The sequence below is a fragment of the Amblyomma americanum genome, chromosome 5 (genome assembly GCF_052857255.1).
Source record: "Amblyomma americanum isolate KBUSLIRL-KWMA chromosome 5, ASM5285725v1, whole genome shotgun sequence".
Taxonomy (NCBI): Eukaryota; Metazoa; Arthropoda; class Arachnida; order Ixodida; family Ixodidae; genus Amblyomma; species Amblyomma americanum.
In genome coordinates, this window is record NC_135501.1 from 40845885 (window position 1) to 40865644 (window position 19760).

Consider the following 19760-nt stretch of genomic DNA (forward strand, 5'->3'; position numbering starts at 1 on the left):
CAGTAGCAGCAGTAGCACATCGCCGACGCTTGTCTTGGAAGGCGCTTGACGCTTTTCTTCCACTTCGCAGTTTTACAGCTGGGCCTCCGTTCAAGTTCAACCTTTGGCGCATGGCTCCACTGCGGCTGCGCTGCATCTGAAGAATTTCCTGCTGACAACGACGCACGGTTTCGAAGATTGCGGACCGTATCTCCTCGTATCATCCGGGAAACCTAGCCTGCTCCCATTGGCCCCAGCAACCACGTTCGAACTACCGAGGTTTCTTCGGCGATACTGGGAATCATTGCTCCGCATTTGCATTCGGCAGTAGCAGCAGTAGCACATCGCCGACGCTTGTCTTGGAAGGCGCTTGACGCTTTTCTTCCACTTCGCAGTTTTACGGCTGGGCCTCCGTTCAAGTTCAACCTTTGGCGCATGGCTCCACTGCGGCTGCGCTGCATCTGAAGAATTCCCTGCTGACAATGACGCACGGTTTCGAAGATTGCGGACCGTATCTCCTCATATCATCTGGGAAACCTAGCCTGCTCCCATTGGCCCCAGCAACCACGTTCGAACTACCGAGGTTTCTTCGGCGATACTGGGAATCATTGCTCCGCATTTGCATTCGGCAGTAGCAGCAGTAGCACATCACCGACGCTTGTCTTGGAAGGCGCTTGACGCTTTTCTTCCACTTCGCAGTTTTACGGCTGGGCCTCCGTTCAAGTTCAACCTTTGGCGCATGGCTCCACTGCGGCTGCGCTGCATCTGAAGAATTCCCTGCTGACAATGACGCACGGTTTCGAAGATTGCGGACCGTATCTCCTCATATCATCTGGGAAACCTAGCCTGCTCCCATTGGCCCCAGCAACCACGTTCGAACTACCGAGGTTTCTTCGGCGATACTGGGAATCATTGCTCCGCATTTGCATTCGGCAGTAGCAGCAGTAGCACATCGCCGACGCTTGTCTTGGAAGGCGCTTGACGCTTTTCTTCCACTTCGCAGGTTGGTGGCTTTGCTTCTTTTATTTTTTTTCTATTGCATCGTCTGCTGCTGCTGCCGGGTGCTGTTGCTTAGTGATAGCCATGCCTAATCATACGGCTCAAGAAGAGCCTGACCCTTGTCTTTCCTGCCATGCTGTTATCCCACCCGATGCCCCATTTGTAACCTGTGTAGCGTGCGAATTCAACTACCATGTTGGAAAAGCATGTTCAGGTCTAACAGCCAGAAGCTACAAAAGCAAAAAGGCCGATAGCAGCATTGCGCAGTGGAAATGTCGGACATGTGTAGTGGCGTCAGAGCACACTTCTCGACCGTCCAGCGATCAATGTCGCTCACGTGGCCCCTCCTCTACGCATAGCTGTTCAAATAACGAACAGCAGCAGCTCTCTCAACAGGCACTAATGGGCATCGTGACAGATATGCAAAAAAAAGCTATGCCTTCTGATGCCTTTAGTTGAGGCGATGAATGCGCTTCCCGAGTTAAAGCAAATAGTGACTGATGTACAAGTGTCTGTCCAACACATGTCGGATAAGTATGATGAAGTGCTACACCGCCTAACCAAGCAGGACCGTGAACTAACAGACATTAAGGAACGTATTACAGCAGTGGAAGACTCCGTCAGTGCGAAGGAGATTTCTGATTTAAAGGATCAAGTTAACGAACTTGACCAGTATGGCAGACGGCAGAATCTCGAGATTCATGGGGTCAAATGGGAAGAAAATGAAAACCTTTTACCTAAAATCAATGAGTTGGCTGCTTCCCTTGGCCTTCGTTCGCTTGTTGAAGACGACATTGATGGCATTCACCGTCTTTCCACAAGAAAAGGTCGAAAGGCTCCCATTCTAGTGCGGTTCGTTTCTCGAAAAACAAAAGAGAACTGGAAGAGCAAGAATAAGCAACTGGTTGACAGTGAATCAGAAGTCCGCTTCTACGATAACCTTACCAGTCGAAACAAGCATCTTTTGTGGCTGGCACGCACAAGGGCACAGCAGATGGGTTACTGCTTCACGTGGCAAAAGAATGGAAAGGTGATGGTCCGCAAGGGCCCAGGTGAACCAATTCTGCGGATTTCGTGTGAGGGAGATCTGTGTAATATCAAGGAAACTAAGCAGGCTGAAAGTGATGATTCGGAGGCGTGAGCGTCCATCAACTTAGTTTTTTTTTTTTTTTCTAGCAGTATGGATTACGAAGCATCTTCACAAAACCGCAGTTACTACGCGATACATGAATTTAACGATACAGTAATGGGATTACCTTCTCATTCAAATAAGCCGCTTTCTATGTTTTGTTTAAACTCACAAAGTCTTCGAAACAAAGGAGATGCCGTTGGCGCTTATCTGAACTTACTTCACCATAAATTTGATGTTCTAGCATTTACAGAAACCTGGTTCACTGATTCCTCTAACGTTGCTCAATTTGAAGACTATTCTCATGTGTCTTTGTTCAGAGACAACAAAAAAGGGGGCGGTGTCTCTCTGTATTTTCGTGATGGCGTATCACACGCCTCCCTAGAGTCGTTTTCCATTGTTGATTGTGATTTTGAGGTACTTGTTGCCGAATCTTGTGGTGTTATTATAATTCTTGTTTATAGACCCCCGTCTGGTAAAGTTGAACGCTTTTTTTCCTACCTTGACAGTGTACTTCACTCGTTTACAGGACATAGCCAATCTGTTGTCGTGCTGGGTGATTTTAACATAGATATATTGACTGAGAATACAGTTTCTAAGAGTTTTATTGGTATGATGTCTTCCTACAGCTGTGCAAATGTTATAAACCTGCCAACAAGAATTACCACAAGTACCAGAACTGCTCTCGATTTATGTTTCACTGATTTCTTACCAAATGATGTACAGTCGGGTGTGATGGCCTGCGATGTTAGCGACCATCTTCCATTTTTTGTCTTTTTGCCCCATTTGAGGAAAACTTTTTCTAATAGCGCAGCTAACACTTTCTATCGGAAAGTTAATGACGAAACTATAAATTGCTTTTGACGCATGATTTCAGAGGTGGACTGGTCACTCGTTTTTAATGAAGAAGATCCTAGTCGCTGTTACCATGTCTTTGAAAAAAAATTTCAAGATGCCTATTATGAAGCCTTTCCTCTAGTCCGCCGTTCTAGGTACAAAAAGTCTAAGAAACCGTGGGTTACGAAAGAGCTGTACAAAAGAATAAGGCAAAAACACAATCTCTTTGCTGTTTTTTTGAAGCACAAGGACATCAATATACTAAACTTGCATAAAGCTGTAAGGAATAAGCTCAACACTGATCTAAAAACCGCAAAACAGGAATATTACGCAAAAGCATTCGCTAATAAACTTGCCCCTAATCAGATATGGAGGTCATACAACAATTTAGTATCAAAACGAACCGAGCCAACTCCAGTAGAGGTTGTGGTAGATGGCGTTCCACTCAGAGGTCGTCCCTTATCAGACATGTTTAACGAACACTTCCTGACGGTTGGTGAAAATCAGTCTGCGCAAACAACATGCACTGATCCAATGTCATATCTTAAAGGCATACCAAAGCCTTCGATATTTCTTTCCCCAACAACTACAGCCGAAATCTCTTCGTATATAATACGTCTAAAAAATAACTGCTCCGTTGGAGCTGATAACATCAAGGGTGAGGTAGTGAAAGCCGTATCTGATATTATCGCACCTTTGTTATCCCATATATGCAACCAAATGCTCAAAGAAGGCAGGTTTCCAGATAAATTAAAGATAGCAAGAGTTTGTGTGGTACATAAGAGAGGAAGCTATAATTATCCTAACAATTATCGCCCCATATCCGTTTTACCGGTCTTCTCAAAAATTGCTGAACAAGTCATCAATACCCGCCTTACTTCGTACTTCATTAAGACCGGAGCTATTGCGAAAGAACAATATGGCTTTCAGAAAGGGAAATCTACGGAAAAAGCTTTACTTCACATAAAGGATAAAATAATTAACAACATAGAAAACAGAATTTTTACACTTGGACTATTCTTAGACTTTAGAAAAGCCTTCGACTCGGTCTGTCACAAAATTTTACTGCGCAAATTACAATTCTATGGGATACGAGGTTCCACACTTAATCTTATTCAGAGCTACTTATCATCCAGAGTACAATTCACAATGATTAACGACATACCTTCAAGCCATGGCCTTATACGCACTGGTGTGCCACAGGGCTCAATACTGGGTCCTATTCTATTCCTAGTTCACATAAATGACATTGTTATTATTCTTCCTTCCTCCGAAACAGTTTTATACGCTGACGACACAAATATTTTCTTTCATGACGCGAGTTTACAAGCAATAGAATGTAGAGCTAATCTCTGGCTAGGAATCTCTGGCTTACATTATGGTTGAGGGCCAACAGGTTAGAACTAAACATCACGAAGACGAAGTATGTAATATTCAGAGCTAAAAATAAAGTCATAGATAATGAGCCAATCATATTATACAATTCGAATGTTTTACAACGAGTACAGTCAATAAAATTCCTTGGAGTTATATTTAATGAACACCTGTTGTGGACTGACCATATTAATCAAGTAAGAAAAAAAATTTCGCGATCAGTGGGCCTTCTAAATAAATTTAGACTTCTATTGCCAGTATGGCTTAAAAAGCAACTTTAGATCAGTTTAATTCATTCACATCTTCACTATTGTTTACTGATATGGGGAGACTCAACACAGACTAATTTAAATGCTTTGTTTTTACTACAGAAAAAGGCCATACGAGCAATTGCTAATCTAGGCTACTTGGATAGCACTAACTCGTGGTGGAACAGCTTGGGGTTACTGACAATTTTTCAATTAAAAACTCTTCGGCTAGCACTTGAAACATATAACAGATTTCATCTTGAAACTAATTTTTGTGCAACACCAGAACTACCGCAAAACCCATATCCCCTTCGACACATGACAATAAGAGCACCAAAATCAAGAACAAACTACGGATTCCAAACGATTAGATATCAGATGACTACCTTTTTGAATGAAAACAGAAATTTTCATGACCTCCTCCATCAATGCAGAACTCAAAAAATATACAAGAGAAAAGTGATTGCACTGTTGACTACATGACTAACCGGTACATCCTGTGACATATTATAAATTGATAACAGTCAACATGATTGTATATATTTTTTTTCCTTTTTATAATTCCCTGTAACCCAACAGCACGCATCTTAACAACTTCGAAGATACCTTAACATTGTTGTACAGTTTTTCCTTTGTTTTTCTTTTAACATGCCAGCAAGTGTAATGGCGACCGCTACATTTATTGTATTTGTTTATTTTGTGTGTGTATGTGCCGAGTGCAGTTTGCTTACCCCCAGGGAGGAAGGCCCTCGTCAGGCACCACGCCTTTTGGCCTCCTTCCTGAAGTGTATGAAACACACTTCAAATAAATACTTTTCAAACTTCAAATTAGCCCCGCCACTACCACTACAAAATTGCGCACTGCTACATTCTCAGAAAGTTCGCTTTTTGTCTCTCTCAGTACTGCGTCCATTGTCCTGCCTGAGAATGCCCCGACTGCTACCCGCTTATCACCCTTTACACGCTCCATTATAGTTCTTTTGCACCTACTCATATATGAGTCACCACCGATAAACACTAGGGTATTCTCTTCCTCCCTCCTAACTTCCAGATTATGCTACCTATTCTCAGTGACTCTGACCTCATTCCTTGGGGTTAGCTTGTTCCCCTTCTCTCCATCGCATCCAGACTTCCTAGCTGCCACGCGTGCGTAGCGCCCTGCCTGAACCTGCCTGACCTACTTCCTTATTGCTGTCGATGCCAGTGCAGGCTCCACCCACGTGACTGGCGCTGGAATGTCCACCAATGTGGCTTCGCTTGGCGGTGTCAGCCATTTTTGCGTCCAAAAATTGACTGAGCTGTTCTTGAAGTTTGCGCTTCTCTGCCCTCTCTACCTGTAGCTCTCTTTCTAGAACATCCATACGTAACGCTACGTTGGTGTTTGCCTGGTCAGCACTGCCCAGGCGTGCACTTAATACACAGCATTTGCATATAAAATGTGTCTTTGGCCTCCTCTACAGATTCAAACCATGTTGCCTTCAAATTCACCGACGCCTCACATTCCTTGCATTTAACCTTCAGTTGCTTGACCACTTTAGCAGCACTCGATTATTGAAATTGCTAGAATATCTACATGCTAAAAAAAAAACACCTGCAAGCACATGCTCAAATAAAATCCTACCTACCGCAAAAGTCAATCACCTAAAAAAAAATGGCTAACTGCCTGTCTAAACTAGTTAACTGACAAATGAGGACTGCAGATCTAGAGCTGCCGGCCAAAAAAGACCCGGCCGTTAGGTCATTGACCTGCTCTTCCGCGAGCACTTCGCCCAACTATATAGCCTAGATTAAAAACTAGCCTAAATCTAAACTCTCAAAATATTAAAGGACAGAACTCGTCTATTTGTCGTAGTCACGGCGCGCAGTCGTCCGTTTGTCCGTCCGGTCCCGGCCACCAAGCGTAATCCAAAGACGAAACAAGTGTCCGTCCGCATGGCTGTCCTCTCTGAAAAGCTTTAGTGGCACCATCTGTTGTTTGCACAGGAAAGCGCCACGACGCGAAGGGTGCCGAGCATAACTCGATCTATGGCGCCGAGGTCAGCATTATAAGGTGCGCAGGTCCTTTGATGGCGTCACTACCACCCTTCGCGGCAGTCCGGCACTGGCGGCTTTTTAGTTCATTGATCTCGGCGGAGACGATTACAGTTTCAACATTCGCGGCTGAATCAAGTAACCGTCATTGTAAAACTTGCTACGAGACAAAAGTTACTACAATACGCAAGCTCTGTGCTCAGTTTTACCACAAACAAGCCAGCGGTTAAAGTGAGAAAGTTTTTTTAATTGTTCACGATAAAGATGCACAATACTGCATATGACGCGAAGCAGCTTTTTCGCATGAAGAACCTTGAAATGTGCTTCCTGCTCCCGACGAGCGACTTCAGTCCAGAGAATGTGGAATATTGCTTGGACACTTAAGTTCGACAGTTACTTTGAATAAAGCATGCAAATGCAATCTTTGTTCTGGAACTTTGTGCTAGGTGTCGAGGTCTCGCTTCACCGGTAATATCCGCAAGAATGATTTTTGTTCTCTTGGCTTCAGGAGAGCTATACAAGCGGATACGCATGTTTTCCTCGAGATTGCAACAAAATTTGCGCTTTCTCTGGAGAGCTAAATATTTTAAGTCTTTCTGCTTATTTTAAAAATTGCATTCAACATGCGTGCCTTATTCTGCTTGATCAGTGGTTCTTGGTCTGGTATTTGCTGTTTTCTACAGGTTCTGACTGACCTGAAGTGGTACTGAGACTGGGGAGCGCTACAAACGCTTTACTGAAATGGTACAATTCAGGTAATATGGGAAATAATAATGCATGACTTTACCGATATCTTAGCGACATTTAATCGTTTTCTACGTCAGGTGTTGAAAAGACGCACTGGTTGAAGCTCATCAAAGTGAAAATAGAGAAAGAACTACGTACCACCACAACCCCTAGCTGTCCAGTGTCGCTTCAAAATTTGCACTTAGTGGCTCGCTATGAACGCTGAAGGTGACTGGTAGCTGTACATGTTTTGTGTGTTTTCTTGAGCAAAGAGATCGATGCCCGGGTAGTAGTCCGGGTGATTGCCATCTGAAAATGACCCCTGCGTTCAACTCAATTACGATCGCACGCACATGGAATATCGCACCTAAACTTCTTATAATGGGAGCCTCATAGAACGCGAACGTGTTGCAGGCATTGATTCTTGCTATGTTCGCTGCGTGCAAAAAAAAAAAAACTTATGCAGCTGCCTTTCTTGAGCCTTGCGGTTCAACCACCCGCACCACAACTCGTTGGCTTATCGCAAAATGCGTTCAAAAATGTGCAAGCGTGGCATACCCAAGGTGCATGGTACCGCTGGTATACCGCCTATTGCCTACACAATGAAAGTCGCTGCTGATGCCAGCGCCGCCGCATCTCTGTGACGTTACGGCCCGACGCTTGCCTGCTTGTCTATTCGTCTGCTATTTGTGTCTGACGTGTTGTCCGAGTCTGCCATGGAGTGTGGGCTATGCACTTTTAAAAACTGTTCAAGAATACTATGTCCAAAACATTGCAAGCTTTCAAGCACACAAATTCCTGAACAGTTTGAAGAAATGCACGGCTTCTGGCAAACACGATATCAAGCGAAAGCGAGTTTTATTAAAATGAAGTTTACACAATCTTATGTTTAAAATGCTGCATCACGTACGTGTGTCTTTCTAGGTAATTTATTTTCTTGTATTTTTTTGCTGCCCTTAGTATAGGTTCTATTTAGTAAGGATTCACATTGTGTGCAAAAGATGATGGCACGACAGACGAAGACAAAGGAGGCACACAAAACGACAGGACCGGCGTTTTGTTAGCCTCCTTTGTCTTCGTCTGTCGCGCCATCTTTTGTAAATCTCATGTACCAGCTAGCCCATACAAGCATTTCACATTTTCTTCTGCTCATTTGTGACACAGCCAGGTGTGGGTGGAAAATTTGAATGCCTCAGCAACAGCACCACCAACAATCTAAAAGTAAAAATTGGAGAAAACGAGGCTCTTAAATATAGCCATGAGACCTCCCAGAAATGCCTCATGGCTATATCATGCGATAGATGGCATGAGACACACCGTCTACGCGGGCATCACTCCCGTCGGATTGCAGTTGGGCAGATAGAGGATGCCCTACAGGAGACAGCATCAGCGGTACAGTATGCCGAAGAGTGTGGCCTTGGTGTGCACTCATAGAATCGGAGCTCCTTCACATCACGGGGGACAAAAAATCAGCAACAAAAATTCAAATACACATAGATAGAACTCAGGTCTCGGAGGCAGAAACCATCTGCATGTCAGGGTAGGGCTACAGATCAAGAAAAGTAACACCATAGTGATTGACAAACCAAAGTCCACATGCGAGCAAATCAGGATGATTGGTAGGGCATCTGGCAAGCACGGTGGACTCTTGGAAAAGGAGACGTTATGCCTGGTGGAGGCTTTTATCATTAGCAGAATAATGTATGCAGTGCCCTACCTCAAACTGAGGCAGAGCGACAAGAAGATATGAGACGTAATAGTCAGAGCTGCTATTAGGACTCCTTAGGACTCGCTTCCGAGATGTCCACTGATTGCCAGCTCCAGCTAGGTGGACATAACATGCTGGAAGAGCTTGAAGCTCACCATACGAGCCAAGTACGTCATAAGTCAATCAAGGATAAAAGTTGGTAGATGAGTCCTTCAGGATCTGCACATAGCGCTACCAGTGACAACAGAAGACAGAGAGGGCATTCCCAAGCAACGGCGAAATAAACTAGTAGTTTAATCAATATCCAAATAACATGCATACGGGACACAACCAAAGTGGAAGAGAAGCTAGAGCTATAGAGCAGCAAAAATGGCACATATCATATGTAGACGCGGCATGCTCTACGCAAGAGGGCACCTGCAGTGTCGTGGTCATACACAAGTGAAAGCAGGTGGCCAGAAAAATTTTAGTGAACGCGTGACACATAGCTCTATCCAGAGATCCTAGGCACCATGGGAAGAGAAGGGAACGAGGCTGTGCACACAGTCGTCTGAAAGTCTCTTCCCCGGAGTGCCACTGAATTCCCAGACTCTGCCGGGACTCCTGTACTGCATCTACTTACGACTCATGCGGACATCACAACTAATCTGCACCTCAGTGGGCAGACGTTTCCAGAGCCTGCCAAGGGCCTGGATAGAACTGAGGAAAGACATCTCAGAGGCTGTAAATGGTCACTGCTAAGCCCTGCGATACTGAAATACACAGACCCAACTTTTTCGGGGTAGTGCAAATTTTGCGACACATGGGCAGATGTATACCATATGGTATGGGCCTGCCAGAAAAATCTAGGAATACAGAGAATAAGTTAGCCACCGTGAGAAGGGCTGGGAGGGGACCCTGTCCGACTGCTCAGGCCAGAGTCCCAGAGGGCTCTAGTCCAAAGAGCGCGGGTGGCAGCTACGACCAATGGTGTCCTGGAATACCCAAGCAAGGGAACGATGAAATCCTCCACTCTCCACTAAAGCCCATCGCAGAGCAACAAATAAAGTTTTACCACCACCACCTCAGCAGCAACACCACCAACAAAAAGTAACAAAAAACATAAGAAATGGTAGCAGGGAAGAGAAGAAAAAGCAATAAGATATTTACGCTGTCACTTATAATGACCTGTGTCTTGGCCAACCCCCGCAGTGGGTACGCGCCATTAATTCCTTGAGGGCAACAACAACAATAATGCCGCCAGCAACAGTGAGTGAAACCACGCAGCCGGTGAAATGGTAGTGGACGCTCTGCAGACTAGTTCTTGGCATTATTGCATGTAGGCCGCACCACAGGAACTCCAGGCAGCCTCGCGATCAGATTTTGTCAATGAATTGATACATCTTATGCAGGCACCCTCAAGACGCGCTTAATACGTGTTGCTATACATGTCAGTTGCTCACTCAGGCATCGATTGACGTGTGTATGTGCCGGCAAATGCGCTGAAATAGCAGGGATCACGTTCTACACCTCTTGGCAAGTCTAAACAGCGCGAGTTTTGGCACTTTCGTGAAATCAGTGCAAAGGTGCATAACATGCGCCGAGGACTGCGCTCAGTTGAATAATCCAACTGAGGATTACAGTTGAGAGCATGGAGCTTTCAAAACAGCCGTAGTTAAAAACATTTCTCCTGATACGGGCCTCAAACTTTGGACGACTGCATCTCTGGTGGCTGCTCTACCAGCAAAGTTGACAGCTAGCAGATGACAGCCAAAGGCCAATGTCCAAAAGAGTTTAAATTAGGAATAATACTGATATTTTAGTGCATTTTGAAAGAATGCCATATACGGATTATGGTTGTACCATCTCATGCATCTACCATAAAATCTCGTGTAAGGGCCGCATCCCCTGTTTTGGACTAGATAATTGAGAAAAAAAAAATGATTTTTTTTATTCATGTATAGGTTGCACCTTCAAAACTCACACCCGAATTAAATAAAAAAAAAGTGGGGCTGTTACATGAGTTTATGCGATATTTCTGTAGTGTGTTATAGGGGGGTACAGCTTAAAGAAACAGCAGTTAACACTGAGCCATGGTTTGCGGCGTACTGTATTACTCCACTAGCCAATCACAACAATAAACAAAATAAGCTTTTTAATGTCCGACTTTATTAAACAAGCCAGGTATCAAAATTCTAGCGCTTACAATTTTTTTCTTGTGATTAACTTCTTGCTTATAGGTAACAAGGAAAGTATTAACAACAAACTACATTTTTGTTGTGGAGGAATTCCGTGCAGTGGTCCTGAATGTGGGAACATCTTCACTGCAGACTTAAGTTGTGTCTGACTACATATAGTGCTTGTTTCATCATTACAGAACTACCTATCGCACACCAACTACCAAAAGTGGAAATTCACTTTGGTGAATCAAGGTGAAAATTCACCTAAGTTAGTGCAGACATGCGTTTTTCAGATAAGAGATCTCATTCAGAAGATTCAGAGCGCAGACCAATTTTAACAACCAAGCAAAGCCCACTGTGGGTGCCGTCTCAGTTATGACTAAGAATGATACAAAAGCATGCTGATTCAATTTATTAAAACCTCAGATACACAGTTCCTGGACCAATTAGACAACAATGATTCAGGTAGCAAAGAAAAAAAAAATCCAAGCCCTGCTTCTAGCAGGAGGCAGGCATAGTTCCAAGATTGCTCTTAATGGGGAAGGTACTGTGTAAAGTTTTGGAATTTGGTTTCTGCCTTTTCTACAGAAAGCGAGAAAAAAAAGGGATGATAGGAGAAAACAGGAAAGGGCAATGGGATCCAAGTGAAGTCAAAATAATAATCAAGGAAATAAGAGATCCATACAAGTCCTATATATAAATGTTGAAAATTGCAGGACTTGTCACACGAGCCAGTGAGGACGATGGCGCAAGTGTGGTCGAGTAGTCCAGTGACTAGTAGTTTTGTTTTGGAAGGCACCCACGGGCACGCCCGCATGCGGCAGCCGATTGACAATAAGCGGCGGACGAATAATGCTATCGTGTTCTATTAAAGGCCAAGCTTAGGCGACCTCCAAGTTTTTTTTTTTCCTGACATGCTGCATGGTGGGCCAACTTACATTCGAGTCGACTTACAATCGTGTAAGTACGGTATAATCAATGCAAAATTTAAGCACCGTGGAAGCACCTAGGACAATGAAGGAACACAGAAATGACAAAATTTCAGTGGTAGCCCTGTCATCTCTGCGTTTCTTTGCAGTTCTCGTATTTCCACCCTACAGTGTGCATGTGCAGTTTGTGATGGCAACAGGTGCAAGTTCATACTGCTTCACATACACAGTTGGCGCCTCATAAAGACAAACCTACACCTGCAGTGTCCACATGCATTTCCCTTCAATCAGTTCAGCGGCCAAATTTTGTGCACTTCCCACATCTTATGAAAAAGGCGAAGTTTCACTGATGCCTCCACCCAATGAGGGATAACAAAATCTCGTTCAAGCCTGCCATAGATGCTCTCACAGGAGAAACTTGTCACCACCCTTGAGGCAAGAATGTCCTATATGAGGGCAAGACATTAAACTCAGCAGCGTGTGTCTAGGCACAGACTGATGCCTTCTAAAATGCACACATAAAAGCCTTATCTCTTGTGGCAAATGTTGCCATAGTGACGGCAATGGCTTTCTTGTGAGAAAGCGCACTCATGAAATCACAACAACCTTGCATGTGAAATTGCATGTCTAACGTATTCCTTCAAAGCACTACGTCCATTAAAAATATATGCAAAGAGATACTCTATGCTCTGGCCCACAGTGTTTTATGTTATGCTGTTTCTTGTGTCTACTTCTACTGTTTTTTGGCAAAACAAAGTTGATAAGTTTTGAAATCTATATTAGCCTCCGTCATGTATGGCAGGGAACGAAAAAATAATAGTGATGCATTTTTATGCCTGCAACTGCAGGATTTTTCCTCGTTATTCATCGAAACTGTAGTGCTTAACCATATGTGGTCCAATGACTTTTGTGCTGTGTATGCAGCTGGGTGAACCCTGGATCCACATGAGTGCTTTTCTCTTCTTCACAGCGTACTAAATATACGAGGAACACACTAGATCATTTTACGTGCCACTTACCCTTAATAAGGTACCGCATGAGATATTACATTTTCACAAACAAATTAAAGAAATCTTGTTTCATTTACACACATCATAGTAAAACTTCATACTGGTGCTTGTTTAATTCTGCATTCTAAACTGCTTCTTGCGCTTCACTAAACTTTCAGATGCTTCCAAATACCGAACACTAGTACTGCCACGGAAGCCTGAGTTTGGCTTTCGCAGAGTCATATTATGTTACTTTTTGTTGGCTTAAATAAAGACACTGACCGATTGAGCTGAGTGCATTCAGACGAGAGGCTTCATTGACATTTGCTGCCGCAGAAATGGTCTTCATATATCACACGCAAAGTACTTCATAGCCATTCTTTTCACTGCTGTCAATCAACAAAGAGGAATATTTTCTTTCACAGCTTTAACAAAACTGCGTTTCGCGCAACTGTACGCCGCATGTGAAGGTAATGGCAGTTCAACTTCACAAACTCCAGAAAGCTTGCTCAAGTGCTCGTGAACCAGTTCAAGGTGGTTCGCAAGGAAGTCTGAAAAAAAATTGACAAGAAAAGCTCAGAGAGCAAGCACGGCAAGCAGACTATACTGAGCAGGATAAGCGCTACAATGCACTTCTGCCAGCTATCCATCTGCCCTCCCTCCACACGCCGCATGTCAGCTGAGGCAGAGCAACTGATGAATTTTATATCTTGTAAAGTTCAGTGCCTGTAACAGAAACCTAAAAAGAAAAAGAGAGTCAAAAGTGCTCATCTGTGGGATGGCCTATTTTTAATGGCCATGTTTTTTTTATTCCAGTAACTTTCTCAGTTCCCGTTTCAACTCTTCACTCAGGTATCAACTAAAAACCACCAGCTGCTCTGGAGGCTGAATCAGCAACATGAGTAAGAAACCTGTTGCACTAGTCAAAAACCAGCAAAGTGAAAATCCCATTCAGAGGCAGAGGAAAAGATGCATGCTTAGTTTTACTGTTTGGGCTGCTGGGCCGGCACCAATCAGTCTCGACCATGACAAATGTGAACAAATGTGACAGAGTTCCTCTTTCTTCATGAAGCTGCACTATGCTTTCTAAAACAACATTTAAAAATGGCACTTTCCCTGCTCGTTGGTGTAGGGAAAACAATGAAAGAAAAGCTTGGGGGCCTTCTAACGCACATTCTTCAAGAAGAAAATGCAATAGCATTTAGGCTGCCTGCTTTGGTGTCTACAAAGAGCGTCTAATGTTCTTATTGTGAATTTCCTGCCAAAATTTTGATTGGAAGCGGTTCCATTGCCCTTACATCGTATGCATGAGTCATCACATTCTAGAATTTTCTAGTCCTTTCCTTTGTATTGTCATACAGGATTATACTAATCCAACCCACTAATACAATTTAATACACCCATTAACCTTAATCCATTTTCTGTGGTGGACCTGCATCAAAAATTTTGGGGGTCATTTGGTACTTTTAGGGGTGGGCAAGCTACCAAATTTTTGGGGTTGTTGGAGCTAAGGCGAGGAAGAACCAGCTCCGACAGCGTTGCGATTCGAACTGTTTTATTTGCGCTGCTCGCGCGGCGACGGCCTAGCCCAACTTCCTCTCTCTTGTCCGGTGCCATGACATCTGCGAGCCGAGCGCGGCTCAAGAGGCGCTACAGGGCTCCCCCCCTTTCCCCCGTAGAGTGAAGCCACAATATTCGCCCAGCGGATGCGCTTGGAGGAAGCTGCGCACAATGGTAGAAGTGAGAACGAGCGTAGGGCTGACAGGCAGAGTGGCAATGTAGGCTGGCTTGAGGCGGTCAGCAGCCACGACATCTTCACGGCCGTTGACGCCTAACGTGAAGGTCTTATGCGCAAGATGGAGGGGGCAGAACAGTCCATCGTAAGGGACGGACGGACGTGGTCACGGTGGATGAAGACAAGGGTGCAGGAGGCCAGGTCCTGGCTGACCAACACGGACTGGGGGTGACGGGCCGCAGGGACGACAGAAGTAATGTGGCAAAATGTGCTGCGTAGGTCTCGGATGTAGGTGGAAGCGTCATGGATTAACGGAGGGGAGAAAGGAGAGAAGAATTCCCCAGGGAGATGCTGGGGAACACCATAGACTAGCTCAGCAGAAGAGCTGCCGAGGTCAGCGTTCGGTGCCGAGCGAATGCCCAAGAGGACGAGGGGAAGGTGGTCGGGCCAGCGTTCCCTTGGCTGATAAGTGGTCAGGGCAACCTTCAGTTGTCGATGCAGACGTTCCACCATGCCATTGGCCAAAGGATGGTAGGCAGTTGTATGGATGTGGCGAACGCCCAGAATATTGGCAAGAGCAGTAAACAGGCCTGATTGAAACTGGCGGCCGCAGTCGGTGGTGACGACAGACGGGCAGCCGAAACGAGAGACCCAGCCGGCCATGAAGGCCGAAGCAACGGTCTCGGCTGTAGTGTCGGCAATGGTCAATGCCTCGGGCCAGCGGGTGAAACGGTCCACACAGGTGAGCAGATAAGAGGCCCCACGTGATAACGGGAGTGGTCCAACAATGTCTATGTGAACGTGGGAAAACCGTGCGTCAGGCGGCCGAAAAGGAGAGGCAGGCGTGACATTATGCCGGTTAACTTTGATGCGCTGGCAGCGAAGGCAGGTTCGTGCCCAGTGGCGGACGTCGGCATTGATGCTTGGCCAAAGGAAACAAGATGTGATCAGCTTCTGCGTAGCATGAATACCGGGGTGGCTCAGGCAAAGCAGTTCGTAGGGGTGCGAGACGCCAGTGGATGTCTCGCACGTAATGAAATAAGAGGAAAATGACAGTGGACATTCGGCGAAGGACAGGGACGTGGATGAGGAGCGAAGACGTTGCAGCTCTGGATCATTGCGCTGTGCAGCCGCTAGCTCCTCCATGTCCACTGGTGATTTGGACGCCATGGCACTAAAACGGGAAAGTGCATCAGCAGCAGCATTCTCCGGGCCATGGACGTGACGGCGATCCACTCTAAACTCGGAGCTAAGACACAGTTGGCGGATCTCGCATGCAGTGTAGGTGTTGTGCTTCCTTTGGACGGCAAACGTCAAGGGTTTGTGGTCCGTGATGACATGAAAGTCCCGGGCCTCCAGGAAGTGGCAAAAGTGCTTGATGGCGAGGTACACAGTGGGCAATTTTCGACTGAAGGTGCTGTATTTAGTCTCAGGTGGCTTCAGCTTTTGGGAGAAAAAACCGAGGGGCTGCCAACCAGAGACGTGCTGCTCGAGAACTGTGCCGCTGGCAATGCTCGAGGCATCGGTGACGAGGCGCAGTGGAGCATCAGGAACTGGATGTATGAGCAAAGTGGAGTCTGCGAGCGCCTTCTTGGCAGAAGCAAATGCAGCGGCAGCGTCCACAGTCCACTCAAGTGGCGCAGCAGAATCTTTTTTCGTAGCCAAAAGATCAGTCAGAGGCTTCAGGAAAGAGGCACACTTCAAGAGAAAGCGGCGATGAAAGTTCAGGAGGCCCAAGAATTCTCTGAGCTTTTTGAGTGACGTGGGGGCAGGAAAATCTTGAATGGCTTTGACTTTGCTGTCGAAAGGCCGAATGCCCCGTGGAGTGACAAGGTGACCAAGGAACTCTTGTAGCTACGCCAAGGAGGCACTTATTCGGGTTGATGACGAGCCCATCTTCATACAGTCGGTGGAAGAGGGCGCGCAGATTAGCTTCATGCTCAGCACCGCATGAACTTGCTACGAGGGGATCATCGATGTAAGCGAACAAGATGTCGAGGCCTCACGTAGCCTCGTTGATAGCTTGCTGAAGAGTCTGTGTGGCATTGCAAAAGCCAAAAGGCATCCGCACATACTCAAAGAGGCTGAGCGGTGTGGTAATGGCAGTCTTCGGAATATCAGCGGGCTCCACAGGAATTTGATGATAAGCCTTCACTAAGTCAATTTTAGATAAGATCGTGCACCCAGCCAGATTTGATGTGAAGTTCTGTATGTGAGGAAGTGGATAGCGGTCTGGTAAAGTGTCAGCGTTGAGGGCACGGTAATCTCCACGTGGTTTCCAGTCGCCCGGATCTTTTTTGGCACCATGTGAACTGGCGATGCCCAGTTGCTAGAGGAAGGGCGTACCGTGCCGAGTTCCAGCATGTGTTGGAACTCACGGCGAGTGATAGCGAGGCGTTCTCCCGACAAACGGCGAGGGCGGGCAAACACCGGAGGTCCCGAAGTCACGATGTGGTGAGTGATCGAGTGCCTCATTGGTGACTCTCTAGTATGCGGCTTTATGAGGTTGGGAAAATCAGCCAGAACTTTCGCATACGGCAAAACAGGGACGAGAATGCGAAGCCCTGTCGCCGCAGTGGTGGAGAGTACGGCTTTGACGAAGAGGTGTGTGCTGAGGTCTATGAGGCGATGAGCTTGCATATCCGCCGGTTAGGTTGAAGAAACTGAGGAAGTCTGCACTGAGAACAGCTTGTGAGACGTCAGCGATAATGAAGATCCAGCAAAACGTGCGGCGTAATCCGAGGTTAAGCGTCGGGGACCGTGGGCCGTACATGCGAACGGGGGAGTTGTTGATCGCTTGGAGTGGGGAGGTCTGTTCGTTGCGACAGCAATCTGCCCAAGAGGCCGCTATGACGCTGACTTGTGCTCCCGTGTCAACCAGGAAACGAGTGCCAGTAATCTTGTCCAAGACGTAAAAGAGGCAGCATGTCCATCCACCCGCACCACTTGCCGCCGTCAGTGGCCGGTCGCAGCGTTTCCCGACCAGGAGCACGGGTGTGTGCACTTGCGGGCAGAGCTGCCGAAAATACGGTGGTACCAGCAGAGAGCCGTGGGCCGAGGTAGCTGCCCATGCGTCGGATGGTTGGGATTCTGGGGAGCACGAAGCTGCCGGGGAGCGGCGGCGTGGCCTGAACCTCGATGGAGAACGGCGCGGCAAATGCTCGAGCACATCGAGCCGCCTGGCAAGAGCATCAAGTCGACATTCGATGCTGGCAAGATGGGAGTCTGCGGCAGTAGTTGGAGGCGGACTGGTCACAGAGCCGACTTTGGAGAGCCGTGAGTAGTCCGCAAAGCAGTCAGCGAGTTCAGCGAGTTTGTCTAATGAAACATCACCCGCAGCTGCAAGCATGGGGACCATGTGTTGGGGAAGATGCTGGAGGAACAACTCACGCAGAAGTGGGTAGTGCTGAGCAGCGGAGTCTCCCAGAAGCTGGCGCATGCGACGGAAGAGCTGCAAAGGGCGGCTGTCGCCAAGCTCTGTGGCGCTGAAGAGTTGCTGCAGTTTGCTGCGCTCGGAGGCTGACTTGCGGTCGATGATAGCCGCCTTCAACGTGTCAAAGGGTCGAGCCGAGTCCGGCGAGCTGATGACGTCCACTAAGTCCTCAGAGACGTGAGGAGGCAAGGACGACAGGAGGTGGAGGAACTTCGTCTCCTGCCTGGTGATACGTCGCTGCTGGAAATGCGCCTCAACCTGCAGGAGCCAGGCGCGGGGGCTATTGGGCCAAATGGCGGCAGGCTGACTCCTGCCACCATTTTGAGGAGCTGGTTCTTCCTCGTCTTAGCTCCGACAGGGTCCTCAGATTTTCAAATCTGGCGGTGCCCTATAATTGGTCACTAATGGTCACATAGTGTTGATGACAACATGACCCTTTCAATTGCATTCACAGATTGCGGGCAGTCCTCCTACCACTACTGGTGCAGTGGTGCAGCGGTTAAGAGCTGAGCCACTGCCCTGGCAGGTGACTGTTTCAAACATAGCAAAAAGTGGGGCTTGTGAGACACAGGTTTCTCTTGCCAAGCCACCTAAGGTTCATGTGCAAAGACACGGTAGACAGGTCGCAATTGCGTTGAATTTATCTGAATTAATTCGATTGCCACCTGTCACAGTGGGCAGTTTGCTAACAACCCAGTGCAAGTTGTCATTCACCATGGTGGGCAGGTTGTGATGACGTCACAAGGTCATGTGACCTCTCGTGATCAATCAGAAAATTTCGTGATAGAGATGCCGGAAATTTTTTGTGAGACGACAGCCTAAATGCTATCACATTAATATACACAGCCACGGCAAGGCGTAAGCCGCAAAGCATCAAGAGCGCTATGTAGGACTGAAACCTGACCCACAACACTTTCGCACTTCTGCAATGTGGCGGATCGTGCCACAGTTAGCAGTGGTATTAAGACAGGCTGTACGAAAAGCACAGTGCCTGTGAACGGAAACAATGTCACAGATTTACCAAAATAAACAAAAGGCACATAAGAGCACTCCAAGAAACAGTCCCATGTGCTGCTCGGCCACAAGAAATGCTTGGGAGGCAATAATCTAAGTTGGCGGTGATTGGTGACGAAGGACAAGTGCCTTGCGTGATGAAGAAACACCTCCTCCACTGAGGTCCAGGCTGTCCACAGGAACTAAGGGTGGTGGATCTTGAGGGTGTATGCATGTGGTGGGGTGGTGGTATGGAGCATTTCACTTGGGCCGCCACAAATTTGTGACCAGGGCAGCGGCCGAGGAGAGCAGGCTGCTGCTGGGCTGGGGGCTGCTGGGTCGCCACTGCAGCAAGGAGGGGACACGGTGGACTAGCCATGAGTCCCAGGGCAATCCACAGCTGAGGTGGAAACATCAGAACACTAGACAGCGGAGGCGTCTATACAATGAGTCCTAACAACTTTGATGTCATCAAGTATTTCGAGAGAATT

General features: G+C 46.7%; 2 protein-coding genes across 10 annotated transcripts in view; one reads left to right on the top strand and one right to left on the bottom strand.

Annotated features, from left to right (window-relative positions):
- The window catches only part of LOC144132405 (uncharacterized), a 273566-nt gene that overhangs the window by 32516 nt on the left and 221290 nt on the right, over positions 1–19760 (top strand). The window lies entirely within an intron of this gene.
- Atg14 (autophagy related protein 14) overlaps positions 13881–19760 on the bottom strand; it is a 64909-nt gene continuing 59029 nt past the window's right edge. For all 6 annotated transcript variants that reach the window (XM_077664787.1, XM_077664790.1, XM_077664791.1 and 3 more), the window contains one exon: positions 13881–19614. In XM_077664787.1, coding sequence (XP_077520913.1) covers positions 19531–19614 — 84 coding nt within the window. In that variant the 3' untranslated portion in view covers positions 13881–19530. The remainder of the gene's footprint in view (positions 19615–19760) is intronic.